The sequence below is a fragment of the Ictalurus punctatus genome, chromosome 14, assembly GCF_001660625.3.
Source record: "Ictalurus punctatus breed USDA103 chromosome 14, Coco_2.0, whole genome shotgun sequence".
NCBI lineage: Eukaryota > Metazoa > Chordata > Actinopteri > Siluriformes > Ictaluridae > Ictalurus > Ictalurus punctatus.
In genome coordinates, this window is record NC_030429.2 from 20,280,606 (window position 1) to 20,308,490 (window position 27,885).

Below are 27,885 nucleotides of genomic sequence, written 5' to 3' on the forward strand. Positions count from 1 at the left end.
CGGGTGAATATTTATGCAATTTCGTCGACTCTGAGACGCTCGTTCCTTTCATATTTGTCTGCCAATCCAATTCATGAATCTTGTTTCCTCCACAACAGATCTGTAATATTGGACGGTTCCAGAAAAGAAGTGCTGATCAGATCTGAAACAAAGTACAGTAGGGTAGGGGTCTGCTAGTGCTTTTGTGAGAAACCGACTATCTGTGCGTTTGCTCTGTCATAAAGCAAGTCAGGCATTTAGCCCTCTCTTGGACATCCGTTGAAACGCTCAAGACATCAAATTGAAGACACTACAGAACAAGCAAACAGAGCCTGGAACTATAAAAGTGATCTTATGCGAATAGAAACTATAACCCCTGAGACTGGAGGTTCATACTTTCATCTTCAGTAACCGCTTTGTCCTGGTCAGGGTCACGATGCATCCAAAGCCGATCTATCCCGGGAACGTTGAGATCACAGAGACACACCTTGAATGGGACGCCAGTCCACCTCGCTGTACCATGCACAAACACATTCGCACACTCATTCACACCTAGGAAATTTAGCATAGACAAACCACTGACTGGGATGTAGGAGGAAACTGAAGAACCAACAGAAATCCCCTGCAGACACACAGGGAACATGCACAGATACGCCACAGAGACAGCAACCTGAACTCTGAATCCCTGGAGCTGTGAGACAAAATCACAAGTCTTAAACCAGCCCTAAAAGTGTTCTTATCGATTTAAATTGGACACTCCAAGAACTAATTCAACACTACAGGTGTTAATTCGTCGTAGTTCATTTGTTTTTGTTTTTTTTTTTACATTAAATACTCGCCTCCTCGTGTATTTTCTAACCCCTTTTAAGGCTTGTCTGGGGTTTTTCTTTACCTTCCCCTTTCAGCAAAAATCTGCACTTTGAACCTATAATGATGATTGGTGGGAAATTATGGGGAGACGTATGCAGAGATATACCACAAAGTAGCTGGTTTCAAAATTACATGACATTTTCATCATTTGGCACATGCTCTTATCCAGAGTGCCTTACATTTATCTCATTTATACAACTGAGCAATTTAGGGTTAAGGGCCTTGCCCCAAGGGCCCAACAGTGGTAGCTTGGCAGTGCTGGGGCTTGAACTCCTGACCTTCTGATCAGTAACCCAGCGCCTTTAGCCACTGAGCCACCACTGCCCCAATTCCGCAAGGTCATCAAAGAACTTCACAGCTTTCACATGAAGCCATATGACTGCTCTCTAGACATGTTTGCACAGTTCTTCATGCTGCAAGCAAATTATTAACAAACACTTGGGTGGTGAATGGACCTTTCGGATTTAGATGGTTATTGCCCTATCAAGAAGCCCCAAGTCCATTTTTAATTACTAGCAAAAGACCGTCTTGCATGTGAACTCCATTTCATAAATCCAGCTGACCTCTGAAAAGACATCCTGCACATGACTTTGTTCCTCTAAAAAAGAGAGTGTAAAATGGAAGCTAAAAGTTAAAGAGCAACAGAAAAGCAGTGAGACTTTCACTGGGTGGTGCGAGATAATGGTTCGTGTAAGGTGAAAGGTCAAGTTAGGGCGCTCCAGGGGAATGCCAACTCGGGCTTAACAAGCATCCAGGTTACTTTGATTTTGCTCCTGAACCAACCAATCAGTGCCTCTTTAGTCTAAAAACCACGTTACGTTTGCCTGAATGCATGTCTCTTGGTCAGAAAGGGTGAAAGTCTGCTGTATTTAACTTCACAGAAGCATGTAGAAATGGGAGTTTTTGATATCGTTGTAGCACTAAGCACATCACAGATCCTGCTCTTGTTTCTGGGTTCTCTTCCAGTAGCGTGTATAAGTAGTATCTTGATCTCCCAGTACCAGATACACACGCGTGTACTTATTGTATGAACGTTCCAATGTGAGCAGTGAATCTGAGGGTATAAGAATCAAACGGATACTTATTCTAACTGACCTTTCTATCACTTACTACACAAGCTGCTAGGAAAGTAGGTACAGATAAGGCAACCGACTGCAATCCAATCCTGGCAACGGCCCATCAGATACAAATATCCCTTGTATTACATAATTTGCTTTATACATATAAATCTGCTCTTCAGATTTATTACATTGCGTGAATAATACATAGCAGGGGGTATTCAACTAAAATTACAAACCAGTTACTATAAATAAGGAGCAACTGGACACACCTGGGCGACAAGAAACACCTGTTCCAATAATTCTGATCACTTGACAAATGGATGGGTTCAAACAAAAGGTGCAATGTTCTAAGTGGCTTAACACAGCTCGATGTAAACATCAGGAAATGAAAGCTGAAATTCTGATCTATCGTCTCATGTTCGTCTTTTGATCTCAAACCCAAATGTCTTCCGTGTATAGCAAAAAAAAAAAAACAAGCTGGCCATTCCAATACTTTCAGATGGGACTATAATTGCTAAAAGATTTTACTCTAAGGTATGACTGAACCAACTGCTAAAATGTTGCTTTGTTGTGTCTATTAGAGGTTCATCTACAAGAGATGCAGACGCACCCTATAGAAACATGGCAGTTCTTCATTAACATGCCACCACAGCTGTATTTACTGCTTATAACACATCAGCAATACGGTGTTAAGAACACAGCAAGTCACTGTGCGAGTGGCCAAAACTCTCCTCTCTGTAAAGTCAACAGATGGTCTCTGAATTCTCACCCCTCCAACAGTAATAAACACCGAGTCCCAGCATTCCACTGGTCCTGTCAGCGTGACCGAGGACCTTCCCTCCAAACGGACATCTTCAGCGGCTGCTTTTCTTGAAAACTCTACCCCGCCACAGAAAAATGTATCCCTGCTACTCCTCGTTAATAAAAAAAACCACCTCGCGTTTTAAGTGAAAGCTTTAACCATATAAGGACGTCAAAACAGCCTCGCCAGCTTCATCTCACAACAAACCCGAGCAGCTCATCACTCCCGTACAGAGGCGTTTCAAACTTTCAACATCATGTCACGCTTTTATCTGCCTCTTAATTAGACAAAGTTCAAAGAGCACGGACTTACCCCTTGACCTGAAGGGTAATTACAGGCATGGATGAGAACTGCAGCCGCACTATGACGCTTCAGATGAAACAGTTCAGATATTTCCAACAAACTTAAGGGCTTTAGCGTAGAAGGTCTTGTGGATTGAGAAACTTTAGCTTATCAGCAGAAGACTAAGTGAGGGTGCGTGTGACTTGGCTGGACGGGGTCACTGGCTTCCTCTGCTCCTCGGTAGTAAAAGCTCTCAGCTCCAGCGTTCGTCAGCTTTGAGAAACTACAGTCAGAGCTGCTAAACATTCCACAGCATGGGAAAGGCGCAAACGTACAAATACCACAAAGCTCTTGGTCGGCTGTGAGCGCTCAGTATGATCCAGGGTCTTGTCAACTCAGCGAGGGAGGACTGATCTACTGTTGGGCTCCAAATGAGGATAGACAAAAGATGGTGTGTCCAAAGAGTTCACCATTCTACTGCAGTCCACTGAGATTCCTGATTCATGCCTTACTGATGAACCCGTCCGGTCCTGCCACACGACGAGCAAAGAAAATCATCACATCGTGGTGCACGTTCATATATCAGCCTCTCTTGCAGAAACATGAAGCTGCTCCTAAGTTCTTCTAAACCACTCCCTGTCTTCGTCTGTCCTTCATTCTGTCCCGCTCAAACGAAGCCAGTTCTCTAAACACTGGGTGCAGAGGCGAGCTGAGGTTTGTGTATGTGTGGTTTGGCAGCTGGGACACAGAGGGGGTGGAGGAAAAGGCGGGGGGGGAGGGGGGAGTTGTTGTTTCCTGAAACGTGATCATGGCGAGAGAGAGAGTGAGAGAGAGAGAGAGAGAACTGTATGTACTGTCCATACATTTAAACTGCACAACTCTTCCTATCTCAGTCTCGCTACTGAGAACTCATAAATCAATCCCCGATCCTGATGCTGTAAGAAAGTGATAGATCCATCACACAGTGGCCCTAATCAGACTTGATATTAACGCTACATTCAACTTACTTCAGAAGTGGGAAGTCAGAACTCATATAAATTTCGACCTCGAGTAGAATACAAAGTGTGAAAATAACCATGGACGCCTCCATATTCGTCTTTTGCTAGCAACAAGGTAGCCAGCTAACTGTGATGAGCGGTGTATATTTACCTCCTCAAAACAACAAACTGTATAGAATTTCAACAAGCGAATATGCCTGCATGTTGTTATTGAAGCAAATACTTGTATATACATTTAAAGGTAACAAGACTTTGTTTATTTGGTTTGTGCTTCTTGCTGTGAGCAGCCACGTTGATTTGACATCACCTGCTGTACACAGGGTTGAGGACACCGTCCCGGGTAGGAATTCTGAATTGAGGGGGTGTTTTCCTAGTTTTTTTTCCTAGTCGGATTTCGGAAATTTCACAGGTTTTCGCCAAAAGGTTCCGTATCAGGTGATCTGATCGCAGATGGACGGCTGGGATTGTCATGTGTCTAGAATGCGACCTCAGGGACCATTTATGATCGCATTTCGTGACATGAAGTGTTGCCAGATCTTCCAAAAGCATCCCAATATTCACGTGAAAACCATTCCCAAAATATTAGCCCAGTACCAAAGCTCACAGCCGTTCAGAATCAGCTGTCGGACGGTATTTCCTACTTAACCTTCAGGCACTCAGGTCGGTTGATAAAAGCTTTAATCACACTGTCAGTGATGAACAGAATTTTGTGCTAGCTTTTGCTCAGCCAATGATAGAACAAGTAAAACCTGACTTCATGTGAGATCACTGAGCAGAGATAAACTTAGTCAATGCTTAGTCACACCATAAATCATTTTTGGTAGGCACAGATGAGTGGAAAGTTACCGAAACAGTTCTCTATTTATATTTTTCACCTTCCTCAGTCTATCATCCTGGTGCATCACTGCATGTGTGAAAAAATGTAGTAATCGAGCACAAAGGTGAGACATAGTCGGTGTCCCGACTAGTCCCAGCTGTCTACAGATTTGAAGGTAAGCAGGAACAAAAGCAAACACTGACATCACGGTTGTCTTGTGTTTTAAGTAAATACGTGGATCAGTATATATGACTGGTACGGGATTGTGCAGTGTACTGTAGGCCTATGTGGTGTGAGTGTCACTTGTGCAATAGCTGCTACTGATTATATTATGTGCTTTGTAATGTGTGCATCAGCTGGGCTAATAGACATTAAACACTATACTAAATAAACAAGAAAATGAAATCAGTGTCAGACTATAGCTCAATGAAACATGTACCCATGTTCATGTTAGACAGGATCTCACCCTGTTCCTTACAAACACAGCACTAATACATTTAATCATAATGCACAAGGCTATAAACGCCACATTTACAAATGTGGTAATGTGGCTACACGTGTCACAGATCACCCCTGCAAGCGGTCTGAGTGATCGGATCACAAGACACATTTCACTCACTTGGATCACACCCACGATGGAAGTGAATACTAAGTCTGAACATGGTCTGTGAGATCATTGATCTGCACTTACAGGAAGAGCAAACAGTCAGCACGGGGGGGGGGTTAGCTTCATCTCTGAACTTGACTGAACTAAACAGCACCTTGGCACACTGCGACTGCTAACACAGTGATTTCCAAACAGCCTTTTGTGCTGAATGTCATCAATCAAAGTGCATCTGATAGTCTAAAACCAGATTGCTGAGTCATGTAGAATTTAATTACATTTACAAAATACTACACTACACTAGCTAATTCAATCGTGACTTCGAAATACACATAACTGTCCATGTCAAAAAGAATACAAATAGAATACAATGTTTGGCTTGCGCAGGCAGTATTTCAGACCATCGATCATTTCCAATCTAGTATCGTCTATAATTATATTCATTAGGATGTTCTTAAAAGATTTCGGAGAAATCTGAAACGTATCATCTGAGCCCTGAACAAAGACGAGAAACAAATCTGAATTATTAGCGAAATGTAACCTCGTAGCGTTTGTGGCTTTTCTGTTCGGAAGTTGCATTATTTCAGTAACATGCTTTCATTTAGAATACCGTAAAGCCAACTTCGACAAACCACTCTCCGTTTCAGTTTAGCTTGCAGAGCCAAAATCTGAGACAATGGAGAGGATTAGATACTAGGTTTCATCTCTCAAGGTCTCTTTCTGCCAAAAGCAACATCAGCATATAGTTGGGGAAACAATACCACAGCACCCAACTGAGAATTGAGTTACAACATCGTTTAAACTGTGTGTATCTGAATACCAGCCCATTTTTACACACAGACATATATCCTGTAAAGACCCTGCTTTCATACAAAGGCCATTATACACTATATAATATCATTCAGCCACAAGAGCATTAGTGACATCGTGTGAGGAGGTCTGGGGTGCCGTCGGCGTTCCAGTTCAACCCAAAAGTGTTCACTGGGGTTGAGGTCAGGGCTCTCTGCAGGCCACCCGAGACCTTCCACTCCAACCTTGGCAAACCATGTCTTCAGTGTCCCCGCTTTTTGTGTAAATTGGCATTGTCATGCTGGAACAAGTTTGGGTCTACTTAGCTCCAGGGGAGGGAAATCTTAATGCTACAGCATCCAAAGACATTTTACACAATTCCGTGCTTACAACTTTGCTGTCTTTGTTTGGGGAAGAACCACATGGTCACATGTCCACATACATTTTCCCCATTTAGTGTATGTTGGGAAACAAATCTTTTTATAGGCATTAAAGCGTGATGTTTTCGATGTTTCTCATAAAGGAGGCAGCATCGTATGCGTCCAGCAATTTCAGCGTTGATTGCTTAGTTTCTTTTACTGAATGAAGACATGGTCTATCAAACAAAGGATTTGTGGACAAATACATTATTTGTAATTGTTTCTGACTTTCAATTTCAATTCTGACATGAAATACCTGGTGTAATCTCAGAATATGAGTTCTATTTTCCCCAATGATACTTTATTTTATTTTGCCTTACAGTGTTTTAGGCTTAGCGAGCAGCTTATGTCAGTGTTGTGGCAACATAATGACATATTGCTGCCTCTTTACAGGTATCTTAGTAGTCATTGGTGTGCTGCTTTCTGTTTCAGACACAGCTTAAGTATCTGAAGGACAACTAGGTATTACAACAGACATCCTTTAGTTTTGTTCACAATAATGATCTGATTAATTTTATTACAGAGACACAATGAGAGCCAGAGGTTTCTGTATCACTGTGTGAGAAACTCTAGCCTTTGAATCTGTCTGTAGGAAACAATTCTAGCGACTGTGGGGCCCCAAGCAGGAAAATGCAAGGGGCTCTCTTGGCATGTTTCCTGTTTATTGCCATTATGTTACCCAGATGCCTTTGTAAAGAACCAGGATAACGGTCTAAAAGTGTTAGCGTTAAATTCTGCATGCTAGATGTAGTGCTAGATCAAGCTTCCGAATTAGATAAACCATCATTACATAATGTAGGCTACAACAGAAGTCCTTTGTTGAAGTGTTGGCTTTTATACACCATGTGTACACTATATGGCCAAAACTATGTGGACACCTGACTATCACCCGTATGTGGTCCTTGTCCAAAATGTTGTCACATAATAGAATGTCCTTGTTTGCGGTAGAATTAAGATTTTCCTTCACTGGAACCAAGACTAAGGCCCAAACATGTTCCAGCATGACAACGCCCCTGTGCACAAAGCAAAGTCCATGGAGACATGATTTTCTGAGGCTGGCGTGAAAGAACTCGAGTGTCCTGCATAGAGCCCTGACCGCAACGACAGTGAACACCGTTGGGATGACCTGGAACACCGACTGCATCCCAGACCTCCTCACCCAAGATCAGTACCTGACCTCGCTAATGCTCTTGTAGCTGAATGAGCACAAATCTCCACAACCAATATCCCAACTCTAGTAGAAAGCCTTCCCATGCTGAGTAAGGTTACTATAACAGTATAAAGGGTCTAATTCTGGAATAGGATGTTCAACAATCATATAAGCGTGATGGTTGGGTGTCCACAAACTTTTGACCACGCCGTGTACTTTAAGTGGACCAAGATCTCAAGAAAATTTTAGCAAAATGACAAATTCTAACACGAAAGCTGACAAAATAATCACTACGTGCTCCAAACCGAGCGCCAACTCCTAGCTAGCTGTCTGCTTGCCAAAATGATGCTGGCCATTATTTTATTTTATTAGCCTACATTTGTCATCTTTTGTTACTCCACTGTTAGATTTTTATATTATCCTCCCCAATTCACACAGTTGTGCTTCCTCTTCTTCTTGCTGGTAAGCTCTCTTCGGTTTAAAAACCATGACCATTCAAAATAAACTCCCAGATGCTAGCCCTTTGGGATCATGATTGGAGGTTAGAGCTTTGACATTTTCACGGACTTGGTGTCAGACTTTGGGGAGGCACAATGTTTGCCCTATTGCCAAAGCCCAAGAGAACATAACTGTGAGGGAAGTCTGGGAATACTCTCTCTCCTGTCGATTTGACTGATACTACCCACAACAGGCCATGGACGAGGGTATTTAGCGTCTCCTCCAAATGCATTCAGCTGCCATTTGATGTTGCATGAGCGGCAGTTGGAAAAGATGCAACGGTAGAGCTGCAAATGTCAGGATGGAAGCATGTGTTAGCCTTCACCCTCTCCGGTTAGTAGTGCACAACTAGTAAATGGGTAGGAATGGGCACATGACCAAAATGAGTGGGGAAAAGAATGTATACAGGCTCATGAATTGAAATTCAAATCATTCTGTTCATTTTAATTTTTTTTTAAAAATATTGTAGTGTTGGAAAGAATGCAGTATGACTGAAACAGGAAGTGGAAACAAATATGATGGGTAAAAATATATTAGGAGAATCTTTACAGCATCGTATAGTACAGCTATTGATGATTCATTGCAGAATGACCCCAAGCTATATTTGAAATTCATTATAAGTTCCTCTCTGTCAAAGAGGAACCACACTGTATGTCAAATTATAATGTTTGAAGGAGCTTATGGGCTTACTTGTTTAATAATTCCTCATAGATTCCTCATATGAGACTGCTGTTGACATAGCCAAGTCATTTGGCACTATCGACACTGAGCAATTCGGGCTAAAAAACAGGCCTGTCACCTAAGAAAACTCACAAATGGCTCGAAATGAAAGCTGAGGGTCTATACGGGGTTAAACTGCGCCTATTTTCTCTTTCGAAAAAGAGATACTGAAAATAAGGGTACTAGGAAGTCATGATGCCGCAATCTGTCTGTATTTCGACATATACTACATATACTAGGCTTCTCTAACTAGCATGGTATTTGAATACCAGCTAAAACCACACAGAGATCACAATCAAGGTGATGTTATGTGGTAACATTATGTGATGTTTGGAACATTTGTCTGAAACAGAGAAGTGGTTCATTTGACATTTAGATGCGATAACCATTACACTCAGGAAGGGAAATTGAGGACGATAATGCAAATCTTTTCCCCAAAGCAAATAAACTCCTTCACAGCTTAGCTAGAATATTTCATACACGTTTAAAAACGATCCGAAATTACCAAGCTGTAGGTTTGTTCAATAAATCTGTTCAATACTCTGTTCATTAATAGATATGGTAAATAATTAGTGAATTGCCAATTAAATTAAGCCTAGAACTTGACATTAGACAGAACAGAACTTGACATTAGACAAAACATTTGTTCCAACGTCATGTCGTTTTAGGGGGATAATCAAGCTAAAAGACAGTCTTATTTTTATCAGCTGTTTTACTGACAGCTAGCGTGTCAGTCTGGGGAAGAAGAAAAAAATGATGTGGTGAAATGCTGACATCACTGTCATGCTAAAGTTCTGCAAGCTACAGGTTTTCCTGAACTGAAAAATGGCATCTTATTTGCACACATCTCAAATAAAAAAATACAGCATTTTAAGTCGTTTCGAGTTTTCTGGTTGTCCCTAAAAGTGAAAAGGAAGAACTTGAAAGATTTTATAGATTCCATTCTGACTGCGGTGCTGGAGCATCCATCCATCACTTTTATCAGCACTTATCCTACACAGGGTCGTCTGAAACCTATCTGAAGGAACTCAGGGCACAAAATGGATAGGGTGCCAACTAGAGATGCACCGATATTAAATTTCTCCGCCGATACTGATAACCGATTATTCAGAGTGATATCGGCCGATACCGATAGTTCTGTCTTTTATGCCGTCTTTTAAATGAATAATAATTAAATCCACAATTCTGAAAGAAATGTAGGTAAAAACTTTATTCTCTCCATTTCAACAAGTTGTTTCACAGTAACTGGTCTCATCAACAGAACACACATTACTCTAATTACCATTAACGCATGAACTCAATTCTGAAGATTAAAGTAAGATTAAATGTTCGTGTAGACTCGATTTCGCTGCTGCGCACTTCCGGTGTAAAATTTTTATCAGTGCAGAGATTACAGAGTTTACAAACTGCAGTTTTGTCGTCATTCCAAACAAGAGACATCATCTTTACGCACAGCACGAATTCAATGTGTTTTCCCGCCCTCTTTTGATTGGCAGGATATAATCGGCCCTGATCATTGGATGTTTTTAAACTATCGGCCGATAGCGGGAAAAATAACCTTTATCGGCAGATACATCGGTGCATCTCTAGTGCCAACCCATCGCAGGGCATAATCGCACACACATTCACACACTACAGACAATTTGGAAATGAAAATCAGCCTACAACACGTGTTTGGACTGGGGGAGGAAACCGGAGTACCCGGAGGAAACCCCTGAAGCACGGGGAGAACACGTGCATTTTGGACATTTTGACAGCCGGTATCCGATCTCAGACGGAATTGATCAGGTTTATGTCAGTTTCGCTGTCCAACAACTTCATCAAAGTTTGGCATCTTAAGACAGACTGTTTTTATCGTTGTGTTTATTAAACTGGTGTCAAAGATTGACACATCTGTACGCAGAAAAAATATTTTGGCTAAATTCCAATTTTTGGCTAATTCAGCCACTGACAGTTTTCGCAGCCCGCCACACACACTTATCCCAAGTGAGATACACACACTCAGGCTAATCTAAAGCTTGATGTTTGGATCCAAGATGATTCTAGGAAGCTGAGACAAGAAGAAAAAGTGTCTTAGGAAAAGCAAAGATAAAACCTCGGCTCCTGTCTCAATCACCCAGTACGTCTAATCCATAGTGCTTTTGAGACCTGCAACAATGCAAACTGATGCTCTAGAGTCTATACCCTAGCCTGTCAGCTTTCCCATGGTCAGCACAGAATTACCCAAGGCTAACAGTACATAATCCATCAGGCTGAAATACATTCCCAAGGCCATTTTATTTAAGAACTGCTTAAACACAGTAACACTTATCATCCAGTATTTCCTGCCCACTTGAAAAATCCTGTTCCATTTACAGTAAGTGTAAGAACGTCCAAGGTCACACAAAACTCTTCGCAACTTTTCTGCCTAAAAGCAGACTTTACATGCTTGTAAATGAGGCCATTAATGGAAACAGGAAGAATGCAACCAAACCAGACTTCTGACTTCCACGGATACATTTTAACCTCCTTGTAAATATATATATATATATATATATATATATATATATATATATATATATATATATATATATATATATATATATATATATACACATACACACACACATGACATCAATGGGGAAAAAAACAACTAAATACTCACCACTTGAACTCTAACAAGCTAGAGGAATCGAGCAAAGGCAACTCCTTGTTTAAGAGGGAATTCATTACAGGGTGTTAACTTCTAATAGCTGCTGCTTTTATGGTCAGTCACAACAACTTGGACAATAAAAATCTGATATTAACAACAAAGTCACATAGCCCTGCTACAGAAAAGATCCATTTCATGGTGTGTGCTTGTCTGATTTCTTTTCTATACAGCTTTAGTTAATGATGCGGGCTTTATAGGTAACATTCAACTCCGTAAGAGACGCAGTAAAGCTCACACCCTTCATACTCACTACTCTATTCATACCCACTACTCTTCCAAGAACACAAATTGCGGTTTTACTCAGCGGGAGAAGTGACTAGAGTGCAGCGAAACTTCTGGACACTCATCCTTGCTGCTTTCATTTCTGCTCAGGCTCAGAAATGGCAATTATTTGGCATAACTTGTCTGGGAGTGACCGTAAAAACCTTGTGCATGTGTTTTTATATGGCAACGCTGACCGGCACATGACAGGAAGCAGCTTCTTAATCACTTTCTAATTATTAGTCTTTATTTGTGTTCGATTTGACACTTCATTGTAGGCCTTTCATGATGTTTCATGCTGTTTTTGACTATTTTCAGTCGAAAATAGTCTGGTGTCGTCCATAATATATATATATATATATATATATATATATATATATATATATATATATAGCCAACTTACTTGCCTAATCCTAATCCAGATCAAACATATAGTGTATGGCCAGAAGTATATGGACACCTGACCATCACAGCCACATGTGCTTGTTGAACATCCCATTCCAGACTTAGTTCCCCTTTGCTGTTATAATAAGCTCCACGCTTCTGGGAAGACTTTCCAGTAGAGTTTGGAGCGTGGCTGTGGGGATTTGTGTTCATTCAGCTACAAGAGCATTAGTGATGTCAGGTGATGAGGTCTGGGGTGTAGTCGGTGTTCCAGTTCATCCCAAAATTGTTCAGTGGGGTTGAGGTCAAGGGCTCTGTGCAGGACACTTGAGTTCTTCCACTTCAATCTTGGCAAGCCATGTCTTCATGGAGCTTGCTTAGTGCACAGGTGCATCGTCATGCTGGAACAGGTTTTGGACCTTTAGTTCCGATGAAGGGAAATTATAATGCTACACCAAACAAGGACATCCTATACAGTTGTGTGCTTCCAGCGTTTTGGCGATAGTTTGGGGAAGAACCACATATGGGTGTGATGTTCAGGTGTCCACAAACTTTTGGGCACGAAGTGAAAGATTTTATTTCACATTAATGAACGCGAAACATTCTCCATTTAACTTGACAGAAAGCGAGGGTGCATCTGGAGGATGTGAGAATAATGTGAACTGGGGGAAGGGGGGGCGGGGCTTCCAGGGGGTCAGCTCATATCAGAAGAGTTCAAAACACCTGCACAGCATATTGATCATCTACCGTTTTAACTGAAGAAGAAGAAGAAAAAGAAGACTGCTCTTTTGCATATTTCTGAGTATCCATGTGTTAGATCGCGTTAGATTAGAGTTCCTACGCGAGGTTGTCACCGAGTACAATACAATGTTTAGAAACTGGAGAAATCCCTACAGCTTCGCAACATGCCCTGATTGTATGTTTTCAACACAATGATGCTATTCTAAATGTTTACAGAAATGCATTTCTTCTGCCGTTCTGTATACTGTGGTAAAACACGGCGCTTTGTATTGAGGTATCCCAGCTCAGGCCTGAAGGGAGCTATTCTGAGGATGCGAAATCAGAGCTCGGAGTTTAAAAGAAGATATCCATGAGCCATCTCACTGTGTCTTCCTGGCATCATAAAACCCCTCACAACACCGCTGTTAATTCAGGTTTCGTTTTCCAGCACCTCTGCTCATCCTACAGGCTCTTTACACCAGACAGTGATCTGGGAGGAGATCTCGGTCTCCTGTTCTATGAACAGATGCAGAGAGTGGCCGTGTTATTACAGTATATAAACATCATGTAACATGATGGAAACAAACATTTGCTTCAAATAGGCCCGGTATTCCAAGATTCTGATTCCAGAGATAATTATTTTAGCACTCTGCAGCAAACAAGAGACGAGTCCTCTGCGTGGAAATGCCTAAACGCTCAAATATTTTTAGCTTGCCTTTCCCTTAACGTATACTATAAGGTGATGTTTTTAATAGGGTAATGTGCCATTGCTGGTTTGATTACGTAATCTTGCTGTGGCCTTTCCGGAATATTCACACGACAGTCGCTAACGGAAAGATGGCGACTTTTTGGAAACCAGCTGAAACGTTGCGAAACATTCGAATGGAAACGCCTCGGAGTGACGCACGTATGACGAGTCTGTGGTGAAGGAGCCCTACTGGGGGTCGTGTGCAGGAAGAGTATGCTTGAAAAACTACACCGTTCTGCAGGATTGAGTAACACCCCAGACTGCAAACTTTGGTTGTAGCTCGGTCCGCGCCCCCCGACCCCCCCTTCCGTTTCCATGCTCTCTCTTCCCTTTTTTCTTCTGTGTCTCTCTGATTCTTCCTTGCACAATAGCAGAAGCACAGGATGAACCACTGCACCGTCTGAAGAAGGAGATTGTTTGGCATGGCCACAAAGTAAACTCCTCTCAAGGGTGCGTGAAATGTGTTCCAAATGTTAGTAGGACATAGGAATAACAAATGAAGCCTTTTCAAATGACAAAGGAAGGCATCTTAAGAATCAGCATCACAAGCTAGCCAGCTAACTGTGGTGAGTGATGTACATTTACAGCCTCCAACAGCGAACTGTATAGTCAGTGTTAAAGATTTAACAAGCAATTCTGCCTGTATGTTGATTGATCTAACGCAAATACTGGTATACATGTACAGCATGACTCATTTAAAGGTAAAAGGTGCTACTTTCTGTACTGAGCAGCCATGTTGTGGCTTGATTTGTTGAGCTGTTGTCACTTGCTGAGTTGAGGAGACCATCCCAAGTTGTTGTTTTTTTTTAGGTTTTTTTTCCAGGTTGAAAATACAAGTTATGACCTTTACAGTCCCTCCAGGATTTAGCGATTTTGCGATCGCAAAAATGAACGCGAAAATCAAGGAAACACCGCGATACTCGCAGGAGTTTGCGATTTTTCAGAATTACCGCGGATTTGGGCCAAGGCGCGCCGTGTGACATCATCACAACGCGCCGTGTGACGTCATACAACGTGCATTCATCCACAGCCCGCTTCAATTCACGTGCGTCGAACAAGAGTACAGCTGATAGGTCTCGTTTACCAAAAAACATCGCTGTTAAAGACCGTGCAGAACAATTTCGCCATTTCAACTTGTTTGTTGCGAAAAAAAAAAAAAAGCACAGACAACTCTGCGAGTTGCATCACATATTTTGAAAAAATCCGCAGCGAAATCAAGCATTTTGCACAAAAAACTCAGCGAAATCCTGTAGACTGCGTTTAATTGAATGCGGTGTTAATTGCCTCTAGGAGTGAATGAATGTGCAAATGTGTGTGTGCCCTGGCGTCCCATCTAGGGTGTATTTCTGCCTCGCACCCAATGCAACCTTGACCAAGATCATGCGATCTAAATCATGAGAACAATCTTCATTGATCACTAGTATGGTATTTTGCTGTTTTTAGATTTGGTCTGTGTGCTTTCTGTTTTATAGCTATTATCAGATTCAACAGTTTTGAATCCCAAAAATCAATCTCTCCTTTCAGTGTTCCTTCCAAAACCTCACCCCAAATCCCATGCACAGTGCTGCCTCAGCTAAAACTCCTGAATGTTACAGCCAGAGAGGGAGATTTCTAAACGGACAGGCCACATAGTGCAGAAACGCCTCCTGGTCCTGATTGGTTGGATGCTGCTGGTCCATCATTTGTTTTTTTCTCTCTCTCTCTTTCCTCTGTTCGAAGCCTGGGGGTGTGCACCAGATATTTTATTGAGAGCTACAGGAATGTGTGGAGAACTTTGCCTTAAAAACTCCGCCTTGAAACGACAAGAAGCATGCGTGAGTGTTCATGAATACATTGCGTCATTTAAACTCGAGGCATTCATCTTTTTGATGAGCTTCCTGCTATGTTTTAAACGCATCGATATCCAGAAAGTGGTATTGCACTTATGCAAATTAATATATCAAAGGAAACCCTGAAGCATATAATAATATCGTCGCGTATAACAGCATATTATAACAACAGCATGTCGTAATGTTCACCGCATCCAGACAAGTAAAATACAAACACGGTAAACTGCACACGGTTTCGAACAAATCTTGCAGGAACACTGCAGGAATGTGTAATGGTCAATTCGTTACTGTGTGGTAAGTGTCAGGACGCCATAAGCAATGTCATACGACTGGGCGGAAAGGAAAGGAGTGAAGAGTGAGGAGGCGATGGAAGCACAGGGCCTCCGAGGCGATCGGTATCCTCGATTACACATGCTCCATTTAGCCCTTAAGGACACAGCTATTAGGGTTAAAAAACACACACACACACACACACACACACACATACATTTAGAGTAAATGGTTGCATTCAGCAGGAACTGGCCTGAAGGCAAAATGCTCCAATAAAATGGGTGGAGTCTGCAGAAGCTGTAAACACCCCCAACGCACTCTCACACACACACACACACACACACACACACACACACACACACACACACACACAGAGTGACAAACATAGCTATGTTTATCACTGAGTGTGTGTGTGTGTGTGTGTCTGTATATATATATATATATATATATATATATATGTATATGAAATGCCCATAATAGCCAATACAATTTCAAATAACCACTATCCAGCATTGTGGAATTTAAGGCCAGTAATAGAGAAGTCTGGTCTCAGTGCATCATGGGAAAGGCTTTTAACATACATACAAACACCGTCAAAGTTAAACGTGGACATTGTTTTAGTCGTATTTGTGGTTTACACGTGGCTAAATTTTTTTTTTGCTTCCTGACCAATTAGTGACTTCAGGATGCGGATGTGAAAAAGCCTAACTTACAGGTAGAAAAATGACGAGATGACAGGAGTCTACGTACCTGTCAATAATCTGAAAGTAAAAATACTGTAGAAGCCCTAGTCTGGGCACTGAGCTGTTCTCCTTCGTCCCCTGTTTACGTTAGTGTGAGTTTAGGAGCTTATGTTTACTGAGACCTTTTTTGGCTCCATGAACAATAATTCTTTCTTTCCTTTCTTCCTAGAACTACAGCAAACACAATAACCATGAAAATTTGAACTGTCATGGTTTACACATTCCAGGTTTATACATCTTTGACAGCAAGCACAATTGCATTGTTTTAGAACGAACCTAAACCGGGTTCACACACAACAAACACACACATACATACCAATTACAGCCACATGAAACATACCGACTGGGCACAATGATGAAAAAGCTATGCCAAAGTCTGATTTCCAAAACTCAAAATACTAACAGTAACACCACGAAGCAAATCTTTAAGACAATGGTACAGTGCAAAGCTATTAAAAGACTACAAGATTACAAGGAACAAAGAGTCCTTCACCGTGTCACTTCCTGTCTACAAACAATGTACGAAATCAGAAGATCTGCCATGTTACACAGAATATTAGACGGAAATTCATATCTTTCTTCTCCTCGTTCCTTTTGGTGAGAACATATGAACACACCGCCACCCGGTTCGTTCATATCAGAAGTTTAGCAGGCATGCTTCAGTCAATCTTCTGGACATGTGCTATATATAACAAGCCTTACACAACACCGCAACTGAAACAAGCCATGACCCTGGAGGTAAGGCCTCTGTAGTTCCTATCGAATAACACTGTAATGAGCGTCGCTGGATAAGCAAATCTCCTGCCACACCCCAGCACAATGGCGTTTTCCTTTCCTGTAGCAGCCACTAGTTTACATTTATTTTAAACAGTGGCCCTGAAATGCCATCGTATTATACCGCAGTTCTGTTTCACAACAATTTATTTACGCTCAAGCAGCTCTGATTAACATCACAGAATTCTCTTTGAACTATAGTCATTCTCTAATATGCTGAAGACTACAGCGTATACAAGTTATGAATAATGTACAGTACTGTGAAAAAACTCTTAGGCACCCTATTTTTTAGTACAAACTTTGCGATAGATTTTTATTCTATGACTTCTACGTCATCGAGGCAGTACAAAAAAACATTTTAGATTCCCATACATTCGTTTTCCAGCACCAAATTAAATGTTAGAGAAAAATGTTTGTATGTCAGTAAAGAAAGCAGCATGTTACGTGCTAAGAGACAAAAAACACAATGAAGGCTGCTGGGTTTTGCTGCAAAAATAAGAAGCGAGTGGGACAGTCAGAGTCTCCAGAAGATCCGTGTCTGGTTCTGCAAGATGCTCAATAACTCTTACAGCTCATTTCCTTATAAAACTGCACTAATTCTACCTGAGACAATTATTTATTTTTAGTCACACCAATTATTGACTTTGTTTCATTTACTACTGTTTACTGCTCCTTTCGGTCATTTTTTTAAAACGCAGAAACATTTATTTTCATTATTATTGAAGGCATCTTTGGTCTACAGCATTACAGCATACAGCACAGTACTGTAACTGTGGTACCGCACATAGTTACACAGCCGAACACGTCAGCGTCATCATGTCCGCAACACGTTGGGGTGACAGGAAGTCTAGCGTTCTCAACGAATCGAGCTTCACGCTGATGTGCTGTGCGGCCTGCTTCGGCCGGAGCTCTTCAGTAGCGTGAATTTAGCTACGAAAAGCCATAATGAGATGAAAGAAGATGATAGAAAATGATAGGAGTCTACTGCCAGGTTACTTGCAACTCCGGATGTAGTCACGAGCTGTCACAGAGAAAAGGGAAGCTGGCTGTGTGAAAACCTGAACGTTAACCGGACACGTTTAAATCAGAATATAAGTAGCACTTGAATCGAAATGAAGCATTATACAGCGGTATACAAATACTATCTGTGTCACAGAGTTGGTCCAAATTAAGGTAAAGCTACTGGGCAGCCTGGAATCATTTCTAAATGCCATATGAATAGCTGAGGAAGGCATGTGCTCTGTGTCCCAGGCTTTCCTACAGTACACATCTGCAGGCCATGAAAGTAGAGAGAGCTTCAAAAAAACAACCCATTACACGAGCTATTAATGACGCACTCGGGTAACATGGTAGGGGGTGGGGAAGATTTTGTGTGGGAGAGATAGAGAACAAGAGTAAGGTGAGTGTACATATTTATTGAGGAAACAATACAAAGACATGAAGTTCATTACTCACATCTTTCACCATTCATCTGCACCTCTGAGTAATCTCAGATTGAGAGATAGTGTATGTCATGGAGGCCTTGATGAGCTACTTAAAGGTTATCTTTTCCTCATTTTCCCTAAATTTGCATTTGATTTGTTTTATTTGTAGGAGGATCTTCTTTCCTTTTTTTCTTTTTTTTTTAAATGAGGTGAGCTGGGAGGGTATGAGCTGAGCGTTAAATCTACTGCTAGAGCCGACTAGCACACAAGCACCACACCCAGTATTCGTGTTGAACACATTACTCCTTTTCAGAGCCATAATCCCACTTTGGAGAGAAATGTATGCCACACACTGCAGCTAACACAAAGGAGGGAAAGTCCGTGTTGAAAAGACTCGATTCACATGAAGCTATGGGGTGCGATCAGCCAATAAAGTGGCTTGCCTGCACTGCACACCCCTGCTGTGCACTTCGTGTGCTGAACACGCCCACCGGAACACTGAGTTGCCTGGATGTGTGACGGACGGTCTTAAAAACCTTTTATACGTCTGTTTATAGTATATATATATATATAAACTTGAATACCTGGGGGTATCTCTGAAAACCAAATCCAAACAAAGGGAGTAGGAAAATGTTAAGCTTATGACAACCATGGAGACCAACCAACTGGCATTTCAAACGGCCAATCACTACGCACCATTCCTCACAACAGCCAATCACTATTCACCATTCCTCCCAACGGTCAATTACTGTTCACCATTCTTCACAACGGCCAATCAATAACCACCATTCCTCACAACAGCCAATCACTGATCACCATTCCTCACAACAGCCAATCACTGATCACCATTCCTCACAACAGCCAATCACTGATCACCATTCCTCACAACAGCCAATCACTGATCACCATTCCTCACAACAGCCAATCACTGATCACCATTCCTCACAACAGCCAATCACTGATCACCACTCCTCACAACAGCCAATCACTGATCACCACCTCACAATGGCCAATTACTGTTCAGCATATCTCACAACAGCCAATCACTGATCACCATTCCTCACAACAGCCAATCACTGATCACCATTCCTCACAAGAGCCAATCACTAATCACCATTCCTCACAACAGCCAATCACTGATCACCATTCCTCACAATGGCCAATTACTGTTCAGCATTCCTCACAAAGGTCAATTGTTCCTAATGACCAATCACTCATCATTATTGTTCATAATGTCCACTCATCGTTATTGTTCCTAATGTCCAATCACTGATCACCATTTTTCCTAATGTCCAATCACCCATCATTATTGTTTCTAATGTCCAATCACCCATCATTATGCTTCCTAATGTCCAATCACTGATCAGCATTGTTCCTAATGTCCAATCACTGATCACCAATGTTCCTAATGTCCAGTCACTGTTCTCCATTGTTCCTAATGTCCAATCACTGTTCTCCATTGGTCCTAATGTCCAATCAATGTTCTCCATTGGTCCTAATGTCCAATCAATGTTCTCCATTGTTCCTAATGTCCAATCAATGTTCTCCATTGGTCCTAATGTCCAATCACTGTTCACCGGTGTTCCTAATGGACATTATTCCTAATAGCCAATGACTCAAAGAGAAATTCCTTCTATAAGAAAAAAATCGATCATTTTCTATTCTGATAAAACTCTATTCTGTTTTATGATCCTCAATTCTAAACGTCTTCAGAAAATCTTCCTTCTTCATATACCCTAATTTACAATTTGCAAATGATCATGAAGAAACCTTGACTATGCAAATCAACCTATGACGTCATCTAGCAACTTTTGTGCGTGCATCAGGTACTTTCCTCTGAAAAGAGTTGGCAAGACGGAATGTAAAACATCTGTTAATTGAATGCTTTAAATGTATGAATGTGTTGAGGCAGAGATCACTGCAACAAACACACTTATTTTCTAGCAATAGCTCTATCTGCTGACTGTACAGTTAACCTCGACTCAAATTTATCACATATAAATGTTTTGCTTTGCTCCAACAAGACCCAAATTACATTTTGTTTTATCAGATATTTTGATAATGGCAGATTAAACATTTTAAACAAGATTTGGATATAACAGGCAATCTCATTACACATTGTAATCATTTACACATTTACCTTTTCATGGGTGTAAAAAGCCTGTAGTCTTTTTTTTTTTTTAACCATTTCCTTCATATGCGTTTCCTTCTGTATTTAGCCTATCAATTAGCTCAAGGGATGGAAGAATGGATGGTGTTATAGGACAGACTGCAGCTGAACTGAACTCAGTCTGTGTTTACTGCAACAAACACAATGCCACGCTCTGGATTTTAGTGACAGGACAGAATGAGAGAGGGCTTGGCATTACTGTCTGACTGCAGCTTTGAGCAAATCGTCTTAGGAGACAGAGAGCAAAAGACAGGGAAAGACAGACAGTACTGCAGAGAGACAGAAACGGCAACCACACCCTGTCTGTCCCACTGTCCCTGTAATCACACTCATTTCGACACATGCGAGTGTGTATGGGTGTGTGCCGAGGGGGTTAAAAAGAGGAATTCATTCAAATAGAGCTACAACAATTAAATTGATAAAGTCGATAATAATGGAGGATGGAAACCGTTGTCAATGAATCTCATTATGGATTAGTCGGTCTGCGTGCGGCACGGGGTGCATTCCCTCACTACGTTACTTTTGTTCCGAAAACACGCTTCAGAGAGTAAATACTAAAGTTGTGCCCCAAATGACATACTATACACTTACACTATGCACTGTGTACTCTACCGTCTAGTGTATGAATTTTAGAAAGGTAATATCGTCTCGAATCACTAGTCACTAGCAGATTTTTTTGACTAACCGGAAGTATAAGCCGTTTCCTAGTCGACGGCGCATGATGTCATACGCACGCTAGCATTAGCAGACACCCGAGTCACCGATAATGACTTTTCTTCCGTTTACTGTTTATGTCAACGTTACCTTTTATAAAAAGTAATGCATAAATACTATTATATAATATAAACTTCTTTATTAATTTAAATTATATATAAGTATTTATGCGTGATTTTTTAAGGATGCACAAAAAGCACTGAATTAAACTACAGTCCTAAATGAATAATATATATTCTGATGTGTGTGTGTGTGTGTGTGTGTGTGTGTGTGTGTGTGTATTGGGTTCTTTTCAGTCTTATATAACTGGACAAACAGTTGTGTCAAGTTTTAGTCTTTAAAGTAAAGTTTATATTTGTAACGCTCAGTTTGTGGATTTTATTTTAAATAAACGGAAAAATGGTACTGAAAGTTTGCCCCGCCTCATCCGATTAATCGAGGAAAAAAAAAAAAGAAAGAAAAAATAAACAGCCAACTAATCGATTGTGAAAATAATCGCTACTTGCAGCCCTACATTCAAATAATTAATACTTCATAATCGAGTGTTTCTCCTTCTTAAAATTGCAACAAGTGGAATAACAACACCTAATCATAAGATAATTGTCATTTATCTGACAATTTGAGCGTATGTAAATTACACAGATGGAGAAAGAGAGCACGAAAGACAGCAGAAACAGATCTGACCAGACACACCTGTATTCAAACATCCAGTCAGACACACACACAGACTGAAACTTAATCAAGACGAATTGTGGGAACTGAAGGCAATATTGGAATTACAGGCTGCACACAGTCATTCAGTAATCTGTGAGGCAATGTGTTATTTTAGAAAATGAATCATTATGAGCCAGAAAGACTCAGAAAGCTTTACATTAGGAACGAACAGTCATACACCGATGAGCCAAAACATTATGACCAGATCATAATGCAAGTTGCGAGGTGGAGCTGACGCCGATCGAACGTGTTGTTCGGACTTGCACGTCCCGCATATGCTCGATCGGACTGAGATCTGCGGAATTTGGAGGCCAAGGAAACACCTTGAACTCTTTGTCCTTTGCTCCAAACCATTCCCAAACAATCTGTGCAGTGTTGCAGGGTGCATTATCCTGCTGAACGATGCCACTGGTCCCACAATTTTTTAGGTAGGTTACACGTCAGATTGACATCTATATGCTTGCCCGGAGCCAGGGTTTGGCAGCAGAACATTGCCATTGGGAGGGAGGGAGGGGGAAAACATGCGAAACGCAACAAAGACACTAACCAGAGCTCAGATTTAAATCAGGGACCCTGGATGCTGAGATGTTGCACCATGGTGCCACCCAAAATAATCTTACCTAAATTAAAAGTGAATAATAAATTCAGCTGCCACAATAAAAAACGCTGCGGTGCCACAACATAATGACAGAAAAGGTACTTCAACATTAAACTGTTTTCTTGGAAAAAACTTGACAGACTTTAATACTAGCACACAGCCATCACATTTCCATAGTGCCTGCACAAAATATCAGGAGTACTCTGGATATTCTGACTCCAATAGCAGAAAGTGATATTCAGTGATATATATAACTATATATATATAACTACCAGTCCCTTGTGTACGACAAAGAAAGTGATGCTAATGCAAATCTCAATTTTAGTGTATATATATATATATATATATATATATTATATAGAATGTAATATACTCAATGTTGAAAATTCTCTGGACTAAATAAATGAGACATTTTCATTCATTCATCCATTGTCAATAAGAGCTTCAACCTGGTCAGGGTGGCGGTGGATCCGGAGCCTATCCTGGTAAAACTGGACATGAGGTGGGAACACACCGTGGATGGAACACCAAGCACACACACATTCACACCAATTTGGAGTAGTTTATCCAGAAATCCATGCACACATGGCCAAATAAATCAATATCTGCTCATTCATATATCTGGCATACTGCACCCTGCGTAAGTGCAGGGACAAAGATTTCGGTCCTGCCTAAACCTAACATTGAACTGGACTCCTAAAAGGAAATAAATGAGTGGTTTTGCATCCGGCTAAGCCGCACCTAACAACGCCCATGTTCAGGACTCAGACCTGGATGTGGGAGCACGGAGGTAGCCTCAGACGGACGGATGAATGTCTAAAACAGGAGCAGACAGTCATCCATCTCTGATGTCCTCAGAAATCCAGGACAGCATTCAATTAGACAGCAAAACGCACATGGTTGTCTTTTTACATCGGGCACGAATGTCAAATTACAGACAAGGATGAACTCCCTTGTAGATTGTACAAGGAGATCTAATTACAGACAAAAGTGGACAGCTGATGCAAGAGCAGGAACTCATGTATGCAGGGTTCACTGTCCGTTCCATCAGGTAAAAATAGACCGGCGCTGCTTGCCAAGACGGACGAACGGTAACGCACTCCGCGGAGAGTTTTCTATCAATTAGAGTCTCATTTAAAAATTTTACAGTTTGAGTCCTTCAGCTTGAATGAGGTGGACACAGTGACAGGATTTACCAGGAGGTCTTCCTCAGGGAACAACAAAAAAAAACCCACGTCACTGCTCAGACATTATCGGTGAAGTCAGCAACACTAATAGCACGTTGCTAATTTGAAGCTGTGCATTCGCCTACTGAATAGTCTGCAGTTGTGCTTAAGTAAGAGCATTTATCCAGCTTATGCTCTCCTGCTCTAGTTTTACTGTCAACCCTACAAACAGCTCCATCAATCAAGGCTAAATGTGTTTCAGTACAGGGACAAGGTAGCACTGACCTCTGCATAGTCAGCATATGTTTCCTCTTTGTAGAACGATTCAACGCTGACAAGTGAATGCAAACATCTTTAAACAAATTTATACAGCATCCAGTTTGATCTCAATTTATTCTAATAACACGTACTGTAGGACGTTACTGTAAAGCCCAGGCCACAAACGTTATTATTTGGTCATATTCTTTAACAAATTCTGTCCTCGCTGTTCTGTTGAGTGCGGCTACATTTCACACATGGTTCACACACATGACTCTGTACGCGCATGGTATGCCAGGATGTGGGATAGGTCCAGCTATAAAAACTGGGCCTTCATCTTGAAGATGAAATATGTCAGAACAGAACAGATGCTCGGCTGACTTCAAAAGCCTACTGAATGTGAACACGTGTATTTACAGAGAACTACTACAGCCTTTTACACACTCATTCAGACCTTCTCAAGATCATCTAATGAATACGCTTACTACACAGAGTGTGACATGTATCCAAATCAAGTGATCTTTTCTTAACAATCGACAGTTTTCCCGTCTTAAGCTAAGGTCATGGAGAACTCATTCTCTCGGAACTGACTACATCCTAAACGCCGCCGTTAATCTGACGAAAACCCCACTCCAGATTTCCCCCAGTTCTTTCGTTTCTGAATCGCTCCAGTTTTCAGATATTTCTCTTGTTCTTCTCCTTCTCTGACTTTCTCCTGATTTCACTGGGCTCACACTGCCACTGTGATAATGTTTCAATCAGACAAAATCAAGCAAACTCCACAATCTTTGGAGGAGCTTGCAATTTTTCAAAAATGACAGCAGATTTGGGCCAAGACGTGTCGTGTGATGTCATTCAGTCATGTGATTTTGGACAGTAAAAGTTCTCATTCACCAGCAAGCATCACCGCGAAAAACTATTTCGTGCAATTGCGATTTCGCCCACTTAAGGCAGCAGCAGAATTAAGCATTTGTAGCCGCAACAATCACGAAGAACTCCGAAATCCTATACGGACTGATTAAATAAGCCACCTCAAAGCTTTACATCTTACCCGGTAGAGTATCGGCTTCTGCTCAAACCAATGCCCCCTGCTGATACTTTCCAGGGAACAGTACTTGGTCTCGTCCTGGTGATTGAAATTCGGGGGTTTTCAATTCTGGCTCGTGTTCAGACTTAACCTCTTCCTGACTAATGTACTATCTGGACGCGATAAGATTTTTGCACATACATCTCTATTAAGTTCTGTAATGTTACCAGAGGACATGTGTTCATGAAAACAGGACAATGCATACTACATACACCTCATTTTAATACTAACTCATCGCTTTGTCCTTTATTGTAGGTCAGTGAATTGGGATTGATCATTAGTAGGTCACGTGACCATAAAGTGTGTAGGTTGTACCTGTGCTAGGAACGTACTGACCGGCTTAAAACCCCTGGAAGTGTCGCTTCTCTGACACATCATTTTAAACGCTGTCTAGATTTGACTGTTTTATTGTTCATTTTAAACTCAAGTCGATACCTTCGGAATGGTTTCGGTGGGAGATGATAGAAGAGGGCGCTTCCTGGAGTGATGTTATACTGAAGAAAAAGCCTCTTTCCTAAAGGATATAATGGATTCAATAATCAGTTTGGATGGGAAATACTCTATATGGCCGGACGTTTGTGGACACCTGACTATCACACCCGTATGTGCTTGCCGAACAGCCCATCTTTGCTGTTATATAACTTCCACTCTTCTGGGAAGGCTTTCCACTAGATTTTGGAGTGTAACTGTGGGGATTTTTTGCTCATTCAGCCACAAGAGCATTAGTAGTGAGCATTCCAGTTCATCCCAAAGGTGTTCAGCTGGGTTTAGGTCAGGGCTTTGTGCAGGACACTCGAGTTCTTACAGTCCAGCCTTGGCAAACCATGTCTTCACGGAGCTCGCTTCGTGTACAGCGGCATTGTCATGCTGGAACATGTTTGAGCCTCTTAGTTCCTGTGAAGGGAAACTGTAATGCTACAACATACAAAGACCTTCTAGACAATTGTGTGTTTCTTCAGTTTGGGGAAGAACCACATACTGTATGTGTTTGAAGGTCAGGTGTCCATAAACACTTGGCCATACAGTGTATATTACCAGGGCATATCATATTTCTACTGGTCATTTTAAAGAAGTAAAAATACATTGCAACTTTACAGACGTGTACACACACCCAATCCATGAAATTTACTATCATCACCGATATGGACATAACCTCCTACGTAACCCCAGAGAAATCTGGTAATCATCACATTTCCCCACCTCCTCATGTAAAACGAGTCGAATCCAGATAGACGTTAAGTGCTGTTAAACTCACATGTGAAAGTACACGTGAGAAAACAGGCTTATGACTGACATTTGCACTGAGAGGGCTTTCTTTTAAGAAGTGTCAGATTTCTGGTCAGACCTTAATGAAGCTGAACTGTAGTGTACCTGCTTTTATTAGCTGAACCTCGCCTCTACACTGAAAGCCTGTTTCCAAACTGAATCAGTCTCTAGAAATGGTCCACACAGAAGCTGACCTTATCCTTGATGTGTAGGCAGGCTACATGTGTATGCCTCCATTTATAACCCTGCTCCAAGAACACACACACACACACACACACACACACACTGTGCATTAATACTGACTGAATGGCTCGAGGTCCTTCATGAAGCAATGGCCATGAGCAGCGTCATGCCTAAATCAGCTGAGTTGACTATTTTCAATGGATCTAATTAATGTCTTGCCTACACCTAAATCTAACGCTAACCCTTTCAGCTCTTTTGGTTTTTAAATGAAAACAGGCTATAACAAACATTAAAATATAAGAAGGAGTGAGAATTCATAGATGTGCACTGTCAGATATTCCTATCTGTGTGAGGACATTTGGTCCCCATCATGATATAACAACAACAACATAAACAACAACAACAACAACAACAACATGTCCCCCTACTCACACACACTCTCATATTCTCTCTCATACACACACACACACACACACACACACACACACACACACACACACACATTTGTCTTACTATCCTTCTAAGGACCTTCCACCCTACTGGAAAAAAATCCTCCAACAGAAACCATCACAGAAATGGTTTCCACTACAAATACCATTACAAACTGTCAGCTAACCATTAAAACCGTTACCATTCCTGGTCCTTAACGGTATCCACTAGACATAACATGCCACAAATAGAAGGCACCAAATGACCAGTAGAGACCCAAACGGACCATTATAGTTTCCATTCAAACCAATACAATTCCCATTATAGCCATTAAAACCATTACAAATTCATCAGGGATTCGCATAACTATTAATACAGCTAACTGATGCTACGCCTACACCTCAATCCAACTCGAACCTTTTCGGCTCTTCTGGTTCTGAAATGAAAATAAGCTACGAGAAGCATT

General features: G+C 41.3%; 1 protein-coding gene across 5 annotated transcripts in view; it reads right to left on the reverse strand.

The window, feature by feature from the left end:
- myo9ab (myosin IXAb) overlaps positions 1-27,885 on the reverse strand; it is a 110,112-nt gene that overhangs the window by 80,628 nt on the left and 1,599 nt on the right. For 2 of the 5 annotated variants that reach the window (XM_017484986.3, XM_017484981.3), the window contains exon 1: positions 3,025-3,734. The exons of 2 other annotated variants lie outside the window; for them this stretch is intronic. In XM_017484986.3, coding sequence (XP_017340475.1) covers positions 3,025-3,053 — 29 coding nt within the window. In that variant the 5' untranslated portion in view covers positions 3,054-3,734. Of the gene's footprint in view, positions 1-3,024; positions 3,735-27,885 lie in introns of those variants that run through there. One more of the 5 variants, XM_017484982.3, reaches the window with a different exon arrangement.